We start from the raw sequence: 13,527 nt of genomic DNA, 5'->3' as shown, positions 1-13,527 counted from the left end.
CCATAGCCAACACCACATCACACGCACGCCAACGCACGCACACTGCTTCAAATTACCACAACAACATCCATGGCACTTTAATAGTTGTGAATGCAACATAAAACGTGCCTAGAGCTTAACTACATAGATATATACATATAAGTGATGCATGGACATGCTTGAACATATAATAATAGTGAAATTATAATTAAAATTAATATTTTACTCACAGACTTGCCAGCGGTCACTGTAGCGGCTGGGCAGAGAAAGAAGACTATCCCGGCTCACCTGATAATTTTATTACAATCATTTAATAAATTTAACTCAATACAAACTAAGAAAAAGACCAAATACGTCCTAAGTCGTGCCGAAAATCCGACAGAGTCTCCCCTATACCTAGGACCTACCCAACCTGCAAATGGGTTTAAAACACACTTCTATATCCACCAACCATACACTCACAACTCAATCATATCACACAGCCCCTCCTGGGCCCATCGAAACAGTCATCAATCATAACATGTAAAATTACAGTTCAGTCCTTATAATTGACCTTTTTTGTAAAAACTGCCCAAATAAGCTCTAAAAATTTTAAAACTTTGCCTCACGGTCCTTAGCAATATTACTAGGCTATTGCAAAAAGAATCATAATTTTCTGAGCTACCACGAATATTTTATGGATTTTTAATCCCATTTAAGCACTAGAAAATTATGAAAAAGCAAGGTTCGAGTTTACCTATGCCGATTCCGACTCTGGGGACGCGCTCGGGACATCTGACAATGGTGGGGTAGCCAAAATCTCGATCCAATTTGGAGACTTTTTTATGCAGTCGGTCTGTCTGGCCGGAAATTCACAAATCTGGACAACTATTGAATTTCCGCGAATTCAAGATACCTACACGAATCCCACAATACGGGGGTTAGTACATAAATTTTACGAAATTTTCTAAGCTCATTTAATGCTTAGAAAAAAAAACTACGAAATTTCATGGGACCCACCGAAAAACGATGTCAAAAAAATTTGAAATTTATATCATCGCGAAGCTCTCGAAGAGTGGAGCGCTCTGGTACTCTCCGTTTTCTCCTGGGGTTCACGGTTTGCGAGAAATCTAGCCCAAAAATCAAAATGGGCTAAAACTTCCCGGACAATGGACAAACCGCTCGATGGATTTCGGTGTTCTTGGTGTCTATAGAAAGCTCTCGAGGTATAGATGGGTTTAGACATAAGACCCGGCCTAATCGGTGGCCCGATCGGCTGGATTTTGGCTAGGAAGATGAAGCGACGCGCTACGAGTCGCGTCGCTTCGTGCAACGTTTCCCGGCGTTCCAGGAGGCGGCCGGCAGTGGGAGGAGGCTGGGGTGGCGCGCCGGCGATGTGGGGAGGCGGCTGGCCGGCGAGGGGAGGTGAGAGGAGAGAGAAAACGGGAGAGAAAGAGAGAGAGGCGACGCGACGTGGGAAGAAAAAGAAGAAGGAGAAGGAGCCAGCCCGATTAGGCCGGTCCGATCCGGTCTGGTTCGATTCGGCCGATTCGATTCAAGATACAAAATTTTGAATTTTTACTCTGCCTTGGGACCGAAAACGAGGTCCAAAAATTCTGAAAAAATTTCAGAAAACTCAAAAAAATTCTTAGACTCTAAATATATTTTTAGTTTTGCCACGTAGTCTTTAAATTAATTCTTAAAAATCATCAAAGTTTAATTTTTCAGAAAATTGAACCCGATTTCTAAAACCCGAAAAATTTCAAATAATTTCCTAAAATTCAAATAAAATAAAATATCAATATTTACCCAAAAATAATAAATTTAAAAATTAGGGTTGTTACATTCTTCCCCCCTTACAGAAAATTCGTCCTCGAATTTTACACAAGACAGAATAAAGTACAGGATTACACATTGAACAGATAAGGGTACTTGCTATGCATGTCCCGTTCTGACTCCCAGGTGCACCCTTCCACTAATTAGCTCCTCCACAAAACCTTAACTATAGGGATCTGTTTTGATCTTAGCTGCTTCACTTGGTAGTCCATTATGGCTACAGGTTACTCCTCAAACGTCAAGGTTTCCTTCAGCTCTACTACATCCAGCTATAACATATGAGAAGGATCAGGAATGTATTTCCTGAGCATGGAGATGTGAAACACAGGATGAACATGAGAAAGGTTTGGTGATAGCTCCAACCGGTAGGCAACTGCTCCAACTCTATTAGTAACCTCAAAAGGTCCAATACACCAGGGTGCCAACTTGCCCTTCTTTCCAAATCTCATTACCTTCATCGGAGAAACCTTAAGGAATACATAGTCGCCTACTGCAAACTCTACATCCCTCCGTCTGGGGTCTACATAACTTTTCTGCCTACTAAAAGCTGTTTTCAATCGTTCCCTGATTAAAGGAACTATGTCTGAAGTGTACTGCACTAAGTCTACATCATGCACCTTCGCTTCTCCCATTTCCATCCAACACAGAGGAGACCTACACTTTCTTCCATATAGTGCCTCATAGGGTGCCATCATTGGCAAATCCAAGCTCACCACCTTCAACCTGCTGTACTATTTCTATGATCTTCATCAATTGTTGGTCTCTGTGCTGGGAAACTCTAACTCTGTCTCGTAAGTTTGGCCTCACTTAAAAATGAGCCAACAATACCCCCTCATCTGAAAGATCTAGGATTAAACCTTGATCCATCATCTCATGTACTTCCTGAATCAACGGTCTCTTCTCTGCTAAAATGTGCACTAAACTGCCAGAAGATTTTCTGCTCAAAGCATTTGTTACTACATTAGCCTTCCCAGGGTGGTACTGGATGGTATAATCATAGTCTTTCAGAAGCTCCATCCATCTCCTCTGTCTCAAGTTTAAATCCCTCTGTTGGAAGATGTACTTCAAACTCTTGTGGTCGGTGTATATCTCGCACACTTCACCATACAGGTAGTGTCTCCAAATCTTTAGTGCAAAAACTACAGCCACCATTTCCAAATCATGGGTGGGGTAGTTCTGCTTATACCTCTTCAGCTGTCTTGAAGCATAAGCCACTACTTTTCCATTTTGTATCAAAACACACCCTAAGCCAACTCTAGAGGCATCACAATACACGGTATATCCTTCACCACTCATCGGTAGTGTCAACACTGGGGCGGTGGTTAGACACTCCTTAAGCTTTTGGAAACTTTCTTCACAGTCATCTGTCCAAATGAATAGAACATTCTTCTGAGTCAACTTAGTTAAGGGAGCTGCTATCCTAGAAAAATCCTGCATAAAACGCCTATGGTAGCCAGCTAGGCCCAGAAAACTTCACACCTCAGTGACTGTTGTAGGCCTAAGCAATCAGTTATAGCCTCAATTTTCTTGGGATCTACTTGAATGCCTTCACTACAAACCATGTGTCCCAAGAATGAGATGCTTTTTAGCCAAAATTCACATTTTGAAAATTTGGCATATAACTGGTGCTCTCTCAAAGTCTGCAACACCATCCTCAAGTGCTACACGTGTTCTTCCTTGGTCTGAGAGTATACCAAAATGTCATTTATGAATACGATGATAAAACGGTCCAAGAATGGCCTGAACACCCTGCTCATCAAGTCCATGAAGGCTGCTGGTGCATTAGTGAGTCCAAAAGACATCACCAAGAACTTGTAATGACCATATCTTGTCCTAAATGTTGTTTTGGACACATCTTCATTCCTGATTCTCAATTGATGATAGCCTGATCGCAGGTCTATCTTGGAAAAGAATCTAGCCCCTTGGAGCTGATCAAACAGATCATCGATCCGAAGAAGTGGATACTTATTCTTCACAGTCACCTTGTTCAGCTGTCTATAATCAATACACAACCTCAATGACCCATCTTTCTTTCTCACAAATATAACAGGAGTGCTCCAGGGTGAAGTGCTCGGACGTATAAAACCCTTGTCCAAAAGCTCCTGTAGTTGCTCCTTTAAGTCTTTTAATTTTGCTGGCGCCATCCTGTAAGGCGGCATTGATATGGGGTTTGTACTCGGTACAACATCAATGCAAAACTCTATTTCCCTTTCTGGTGGCAACCCTGGAAGCTCCTCAGGGAAGACATCCCTGAATTCTCTGACAACAGGAACATTTTCCATGTTGACACCTTCTACAGATGTATCTCTCACCAATGCCAAATACCCTTGACATCCACGCCTCAACATTTTTCTAGCACTAATTGCTGACACCAAATTGTATGGAGCCACGCTCCTGTCACCATTAAAACTAAACTCTTCTGCACCAGATATGTGAAAATACACCTTTTTGTTCCTCCAGTCTAAAGTGGCATAATGAGTTGCCAACCAATCCATCCCCAAAATTACATCGAAATCTATTATTGGCAGAGGAACCAAGTCTGCTGGGAGGATCTTTCCACCCACTACTACTGGGCTACTCGAAAAAATCATATCTACATCTATGTTGTCACTAAATGGGGTAGCTATAGACAAAGGGCATTCTAAAGTTGTAGGGTTCCTACCCAATCTCATGGCAAACACTGGGGAGACAAATGAGTGCGTAGCACCTAGATCTATTAAAACACGAGCCTCATAGGAACAGACCAGAAGAATACCTGCTATAACTGCATTAGAAGCCTGAGCATCCTGGTGGGTCAGGGTGAAAACTCGAGCTTGACCCCTACCCTGAGTGGTAGAACCCTGATACTGACTTCTACCTCCTGATCTGCCTCCAAATTTGCATCCCCCTTGTCCTCGGCCCTGTTAGCCACTAAACTGACTGTCTGCCATGCTAGAAGCACCAGGATACAACTGACGAGAAATATTTGCAACAGAACCCTGTGACCCCATCTGTGGTTCACTGAACACGGGGCATTCCCTAGCAAAGTGACCTGGTTGGCCACACCTGAAGCATACTCCTGAACCCATCATACAAGGTCCTGAATGTCCTCTTCCACACTGTGCACAAGGTGCAAAGGAGGATCTGAACTGCACCAATCGCTATACTCGAATCGTGACCACTGCTGGATCCGTACCCTGGTCTGAATCCTCGGGATTTGTGTTTAAAACCACTCCTCTTATTCCTGCTTCTTCCTTTGTAATTAGTTTGACCACCACTATCCGTAGTACCCATGTGGGGAACACCTGAAGAACCCTCTGCTCTATTCTTCTTTGCCCTTCCACTGTCATCCACAGCATAACTAATCTCAATCTGTCTAGCTCGATCAACTACCACATCAAAAGACTGATCAAACATCATGGCCAGGTTTGCATACCTCTTATCAAGCCCCTTTAGGAATCTCTTCACCTTCATAGTTTCTGTAGCTACTGCTGTAGGGGCATACCTGCTCGGTTCCAGAAATTCTGTAGCATATTCATCTACAGACCTGCCATTCTGTCTTAAGGCCTCAAAGGCCCACTGCTTTTGATCTCTGAAACTTTCTGGTACAAACCAGTTGATGAACAGTTTTACAAACTGAGTCCACGACAAACCCTCCATCAGAGGTAATATATAGTCATTCATCCATTGTCTAGGCATAGGCCCCATGACATGCTACACACACTCAATAAGTCTTCTGTCAGTCAACTGCAATTCTGTTCCTGCCTGTCTACAGGAATCCAAAAAATCGATAGGCATCATCTGACACATCATAAGTACCTGGCACCAACTTCTTGAAATTGATTATCTGTTTGTAGGGTTCCCCTCTTGGTGCGGTGGACTGCTGCTGTTGGGGAAGGTGGACCATATACTGTGCCACCATATTGATGGTTCTCTACAAACCAGCTAGAGTAGCTGCCATTGGGTCCATGGGACCCTGTGCCATAAAAGACTGATCCTGAACTGGTGGCAGCTGCTCTTCTACTTGAGCAGCTCTAGGCCTCTTACCCCGCCTCCTCGGGACAGGGGCCTCATCCTGTGCTGACACCTCATCAGGCACATCTGGTTCTGGTGCTGTGGCAGCTCTCCTGCTTCTACGCATTTTTCTGAAATTTAGCAGCATTAGCCCACAAAATTCAAAACTGCACATTACACAGCTCTATAGACTCATATTTACACACAATATATGAAGCAGAGACTAGAAGCAAAGATGACAATGCAAGACGAATGTGGACCCTATTTTTCCGCATGTGACTCCTATTAGACTCTTCCTAACACTTTCAATAATTTTTCCCTATGAATCTGAAGCCTAAGCTCTGATACCACATTTGTCACGACCCAACCTATGGGCCGGATTGGCACTAGGACCTGGGCCAGCCTAAAGCCCTCGAGGCCCGTAGTAAGCCTAACTATTCCTTAACCCAACTCTTAGGCCCATTTGGGCCCAATTTCAAGAATTCAACCAGACAGAGTCCGGCCATAAAGTGGACCTTTCAACGGGGAGTTTTTGACTTACCCGACCTGTAAACACAATATATAATCAATTGGGGAGCTCAGCTCACCCTCCTCATACTCATAATAACATAAAATAAATGGGAGCTCAGCTCCCTCATCCAGTCTAACAAACATGTATATAATAAGTTTACAGGTCCAACATGATAATTATATTACAAACCCAAATCAAATGAATATTTCTAACACATGCAAAAATTCTAGATGGTAACAGAATTATACAAACATTAATAAACTACCTGCGAGGGAGAAAAGCAGGTTAACCTCAACAATATCCTCCTGTGGCCTGAAAAAATATTAAACAGGAGTGAGCATTCGACTCAGAGAGTAAAATATCAATTTCAACCATAATCTCTATAACTATCTAAAGCTAATGCACCCTGTAGAGTAAAATGCAACATTAATAATATTTTCACATCATAACAGCAAAAAGGTAATTTGGAGCACTCATACACCCGATAATGTCAAACAATACATATATGGGAGTTGATCCCCTATACAGCTCTCTTAATCCAACCTGTGCCAACGAAGAACTCAGCTCGGACTTCCACTTAATAACCAAATCGGGGTCCCAGCGAAGAACTCAAGCCGTGTCTACCCCGAAGGACCAGGTCCTAGCGAAGATCTTAAGCCGTGTCTACCCGTCCTATCCATAGCCAACACCACATCACACGCACGCCAACGCACGCACACTGCTCCAAATTACCACAACAACATCCATGGCACTTTAACAGTTGTGAATGCAACATAAAACGTGCCTAGAGTTTAACTACATAGATATATACATATAAGTGATGCATGGACATGCTTGAACATATAATAATAGTGAAATTACAATTAAAATTAATATTTTACTCACAGACTTGACAACGGTCACTGTGGCGACTGGGCGGAGGAAGAAGACTGTCCCGGCTCACCTAACAATTTTATTACAATCATTTAATAAATTTGACTCAATACAAACTAAGAAAAAGACCAAATACGTTCTAAGTCGTGCCGAAAATCCGGCAGAGTCTCCCCTATACCTAAAACCTACCCAACCTGCAAATGGGTTTAAAACACACTTCTATATCCACCAACCATACACCCACAACTCAATCATATCACACAGCTCCTTCTGGACCCATCCAAACAGTTATCAATTACAATATGTAAAATTACAGTTTAGTCCTTATAATTGATCTTTTTTGCAAAAACTGCCCAAATAAGCTCTAAAAATTCTAAAACTTTGTCCCACGGTCCTTAGCAATATTATTAGGCTATTGCAAAAAGAGTCATAATTTTCTGAGCTACCACGAATATTTTATGGATTTTTAATCCCATTTAAGCACTAGAAAATTATGAAAAAGCAAGGTTCGGGTTTACCTATGCCAATTCCGACTCTGGGCACGCGCTCGGGACGTCTGACAATGGTGGGGTAGCCAAAATCTCGACGAGTGGAGCGCTCTGGTACTCTCGATTTTCTCGTGGGGTTCACGGTTTGCGATCTAACCCAAAAGTCAAAATGGGCTACAATTTTCCGGATAAAAATTGGACAAACTGCTTGATGAATTTCGGTGTTCTTGGTGTGGAAAGCTCTCGAGGTGTAGATGGGTTTACACACAAGACCCGGCCCAATCAGTGGCCGGATCGGCAGGATTTCGGCCGGGAAGATGAAGCGGCGCACTGCGCTGCGCGTCGCATCGCTTCGCGCGACGTTTCCCGGCGGTCCAGGTGGCAACCGGCGGTGGGAGGAGGCTAGGGTGGCGCATCGGCGAGGTGGGAGGCTGGGGAGGCGGCTGGCCGGCAAGGGGAGGTGAGAGGAGAGAGAAAACAGGAGAGAAAGAGAGAGAGGCGACGTGACACAAGAAGAAAAAGAAGAAGGAGAAGGAGCCGGCCCGATTCGGCAGGTCCGATCCGGTTCGATTCGGCCGGTTCGATTCAGGATACAAAATTTTGAATTTTTACTTTGCCTTGGGACCGAAAATGAGGTCCAAAAATTCCGAAAAAATTTCAAAAAACTCAGAAAAATTCATAGACTCCAAATATATTTTTAGTTTTGTCATGTGGTCTTTAAATTAATTCTTAAAAATCATCAAAGTTTAATTTTTCGGAAAATCGAACCCGATTTCTAAAACCCGAAAAATTTCAAATAATTTCCTAAAATTCAAATAAAATAAAATATCAATATTTACCCAAAAATAATAAATTTAAAAATTAGGGGTGTTACAGTTAGTAATTTAAACTTGAAAATTTATAGTTAAATGATTATGTTTTAGTTTAGTTAACTTAGATTTTAACTTAAATCCAAACAAAAATAATTGTTGAGGGACCAAATAGAAAATTCATCCAGCTAGGGTTAGGGTTTGATATGGATGAATTTGATAGTTTTGAATGGTTATTTGAGGTGAATTAGGTGTGTAGAACATGAACACACACTTTAAATTGCATTAGATTAAGCTTTGTGTGTAGTTAGGGTTTTGAGCATGTAAAAAATTAAAAAAAAAATTTAAGAATTGTCCAAATGATGTTATTGACCTTATTTGAGTTGAGAAATGGCCAATTGTGATCATTTGTGATGTGTATGAATTGTTGGAAACAAGTTTAAATTCGGATTGGAGAGGGTCAATCTGTAGGCAACATGACCTAGGTCCCTTTCAGAGACCAAAACTGAAAATTTACCAATCCAATTGGTGTGAGGCCAATTGGGAATAAAACTAGACACAAAATGACACATTTTTCATTCAGGAATCATGCCCAAAAAGTGACCATAGCATAGTGAACAAATTGGCCAAATCCGGATGTGAGTATTTTGCCCTGTACAAAAATGACTAAATAAACAGTGTTTGTTCATTTGGCCATAACTTGGGATAAACAGGTCTAAATGACCTAAAATTTTACCAGTGGAAAGCTAAGATATAGACCTAAAACTTTCATGAAGAATACAAACCCAAATTATGCCCTTAATCAAGTCATTTAGTCACCCAAAATTGGTGACCTAAAACTGTCAGAACCAGAATTTGACCAGAAATCTGGGTTAAGTCCAATCCGGTAGCCATGATTCAAATGGCTATAACTTGAGCTACAAAACTCCAAATGAAGTTATTCAAAAAGAAGAATAAAGTTAAGACAATAAGGAACAATTTCTATGAAGAAAACTTAGCCCAATTCTAACAGCAACATGACCAATGGAATAGTGCAACATAGGACACTAAAACTGAAAATTTGAAATTTTGCCTAAAAGACTTAAAATTTGAGAAAACAACCAAAACCAACAAATTAGGGAACCAAAATGTGGTATGTGGGTGAAGTTGGAATTCCCATACCTATTAAGCCTTAGAAAGTCAATAAATTGACTTGAATAGTATCGTGAATAGTAACCCCGAAATACAAAATTTAAAGAATGCCAAGTTTAGCATATTAAAGTTAGGTATAAGTGAATTTGAATTTATTTTTGGATTTATAATGAGTTATGATACTGAAACACTGTGAAACTGTGTGTTTCAGTGGAAAAGAATACCGGAAAGGAACCCGAGGGATCGAGTCAAGGCCAAGAGGCGACTCGCTTAAGGTTTGTGCACAACATCAATATGCTTTGAAAATTCATTTACAAAGTGCATGAAATGTGTATTATGCTTTTGCTTTGAATTATTGAAAGTTTATTTATGTATGTTTGAAATGGCAATAAATGTTTAGTAAATTGTTAAGATAAGTTTTGAAACCACAGTGTCATGACCACATATTTGAACACCTCACTAGCATGACTAGTAGGGGAAATCAGTTTCGAATTTTGATTCCTTCTCTAGCTGAAGTGTTGAGGTGTGTGCCAGTAAAAGAAGAAAAAGAATGGGTTCCCATATATTTGAGCTAACTAGCCTTGTGTTGTGACTTCTCCTTAGCCTCTAACTATTGAGATTATATTTATTTCGAATGGCATGATATAACTGTGTATTTTTTTTTTAAATGGTTTTGAGACTTTTGAAATAAAATTGTTTGAACTAAAATCTTGTAAATCATGTTTTGTATTGATATCGCACGTTTAGTTTAATTTTTGAATAAATATGTTTTAAATTCCGCATAAAGATTATTTTAGTATGTTGTGCACCACTGAGTCCTAGTACTCAGCGATAGCTGTCACTGAGTCCTAGTACTCAGCAATAACTGTTATTGCTGTCGCAGATATAGAGACTAGAGGAGCAGCAGAGTGAGCTGCTGAGGATTGAGGAGCTACCTTCTCTGAAGTCTATCGGGTATATTTTATATCTTGAATGCAAAAACTATTTTGATGTATGTAAATGTATGTAACTGTATGGACATGTAAAATTGGTTATGAGCAGTTGTATAAAGTTGTATAGAGTTGTATAAAGCTTGTAATAAATTTTGGTTTGAATTTCTCTTAATGTAAATTTTTGTAATGATGTATATAAATTGTTTTATCTTTAATGAAATATGAATAGAAGTATTTTGTTTTAATTTGAATGAAATTGATTAATAGTATTTTGATAATTGTTGAATTTTGAAAATTGAGAAATGATGTTGAATTTGGTTGGGATGGTTGTGGAAATTGATGAAGTTATTGAGATAAAGTATTGGAAGTGCTTTTTACAGATATTTGAAAACTGTTTTCTCAAAATACAGACGGCACTCTGTCGAAATTTCTATAAAATTTGTGGAAAAATAAAATAGGATAAAAATTTTTACTAGTTTTAAAACTTCGAATAAATGATTTTAATATCTATTAGAAAATGCTCACCACTTATAAAAATAAGAAAATTGTTTTAAAATCCCTTATAGGGTACTTAATAAGTTATCGGTAGGTGAAGTTCGGTAGTTCATTAGATATTCTACGGGATCATGTTATGCCTCACAAAGGGATAAGGTATGACAAAAATTTCGGAGTAAATTTTTAGTTTTGAAAATTTTTGGAGGCCAAGGCCCCTCAAGCCCCACCTAGGTGACTAGCTTCGCTCCCGAAACGAAAACATTTTATTATGGGTAATACTGACTTTTACTATATAAAAATATTGTAAAAAAATTACTAATAATAACTATTATAAAAAATATTTAAAAAAATTAATATAAGAAGATATTTATAAGATAAATTATAAATAATTTACTAATAAAAAATGTATTTGCACAAAATTTTTATTTTATGTTAAAAAATAAATTAAATAATAAATAAGAAAGAAAAAGATGATGAAGAAAATATGTTAGAAAGGAAAAGATGATGAATAAAATATGTGATAATGAAAAAGATGATTAAGAAAATAAGTGAAAAGAGAAGAAAGATAGAAAGAAAATTAGTAGTGTTTTATATAAGCGAATTAGTAACAGATTTTAACAATTGAATATTAATTACTAATTTCTTTTAAAAATTAGGCAGAAATTTTGAGGAAAAATTTTGTAATTGATTTGCAATCGGTTATCAAATAAGTTGTTAATAGCAATCGATTTCAATCGTTTGTAAAAATTAGTTGCAAATCAAAATATAAAAAAAAAGGCAAAAATTTTTTGGGGAAAAAATCAATTTTAAAAATTGATTGCTGTTAGCAACCGATTCGCAAATCAATTATAAATCAAAATAAAAAAAAACAAAAAAATAAAAAATGGACGGGAATTTTTTGTGGGAAAAAATCAATTGCAAAATTAGTTGCGCAACCGATTTTGATCGATTTTAAAAATTAGTGCTGTTAGCAATCGATTCACAAATCGTTTACAAATTAAAAAAAGAAGTCAAAAAATTAGACGAAAATTTTTGGAGGGAAAAATTTAGCAAACGATTTATAATTAGTTACAAAAATCAATTGCTATCGGCAACCGACAAGAAATTGGCTGCAAATAATAACCGATTTTGGCAATTGATTTCAAATCGTTTGCTATTAGGAATCAATTTAACTTTAGATCTAATTAAAATAATTCTTTAATTTAGCAATCAATTTCCTAAATCGGTTGATGCTAGCAAACGATTTTAAAATCGGTTGCTATTAATAATAGATTTTAGCAATTAATTAAAAAATTGATTACTAATCATATATTTAAGGTTTTTCTAATATCGATTAGCAACTAATTTAGCAACTAGTCGCTATCCTATAAAATCTCATAATTTAGAGAAATTATAGATAAATTTCAATAATTTAATTAAAGTTAATTAATCAGAATTTTAGGTTTCTATGATTTCAATTACTAGCATTTGGAATGTTGAAAAAATTACTAGCATTTGGATTTTTGCTGCACGAAATCCCTCGGAAATGGGGACCAAATGCTGAGAGTCTATAAATACTTGCCCACCCTTTTCAACATGGCTACGTTATCGCATTAACATCCCACCATTTTCCCTTGCTTTCATTTGCTCTAAGCCTCTAACCCATTATTATTAATTATGTTTTCTTATATAGTCTCCATAGCTAGCCACTTGAAATGTGCCTGGAATTTCTTTCTCTACTATTCTTTCTTCTCCAGTCACACCGCTGGTAACCTCCCAGAAATTCTGCAAGAACTGAGTCTGATTTACTATGACGAGGACAATCCTCCAGGGCAAAAGGATGCGGAATGTTCTGTGTGTTTGTCCAGGTTTCAACATGGAGAAGAGATCAGAGAATTGAGATGCTACCATGTCTTTCATAAACTTTGCTTGGACTCCTGGCTCCGTTGCAAATGTGCCACTTGTCCTCTTTGCCGCGATTTTATTGCTCCACGTAGGACCGTCACAGAGCTTGGAGTGGAAGTATTATTGTTCAAGTATTCTGCTTTCAGTTGCAATGACGACAGAGAGACATGGTGGCTAAGATGAATGAAGATTTCCAAGTATAACAAATCCCTGTCACAGTGAAAAAAAGGATACTGTCGTTAGGGGTTTCAGGACTCCATTTGAACAAGATTAATCTATGTTAATTAATCACCAACTAAAACATGTATTAATTGTTTCCTGATTAGTTTATCTGTTAAATATAATTAATAATTGATAGTTAATAGTTATTACTGTTAACTAATAAATGTAGCTAATTTATGTTAAGTGTTTAATAAAATTATATATAATTATTATTGTTGTTAATATGTAAAATAATTAATAAAAATATATGTAATATATTTATTTTATTATTAAAATAAATAATAAATTAAAAAATATATAAAAAATTAACTTAAATAACGCATAAACAATAACAATTAAAAAAAATATATTAAAAATTTTTTTTTTATTTCATGTGCACTTTTAAAAATTTATCC

At 37.9% G+C, this 13,527-nt stretch overlaps 1 protein-coding gene across 1 annotated transcript; it reads left to right on the top strand.

Moving 5' to 3' along the window:
- Nucleotides 1-7,976: 7,976 nt before the first annotated feature.
- LOC131175247 (RING-H2 finger protein ATL64-like) lies at nt 7,977-13,093 on the top strand. The gene is made up of 2 exons (XM_058138945.1): nt 7,977-8,089; nt 12,763-13,093. Exons 1-2 carry the CDS (start codon nt 7,977-7,979, stop codon nt 13,091-13,093), a joined length of 444 nt encoding a protein of 147 aa, XP_057994928.1.
- The last annotated feature ends 434 nt before the right edge of the window (nt 13,094-13,527 follow it).

The sequence above is a fragment of the Hevea brasiliensis genome, chromosome 17 (assembly GCF_030052815.1).
Source record: "Hevea brasiliensis isolate MT/VB/25A 57/8 chromosome 17, ASM3005281v1, whole genome shotgun sequence".
Classification (NCBI taxonomy): domain Eukaryota; kingdom Viridiplantae; phylum Streptophyta; class Magnoliopsida; order Malpighiales; family Euphorbiaceae; genus Hevea; species Hevea brasiliensis.
Note: the sequence above shows the minus strand (reverse complement) of the source record. Positions and strands in the feature narration are given on the sequence as shown.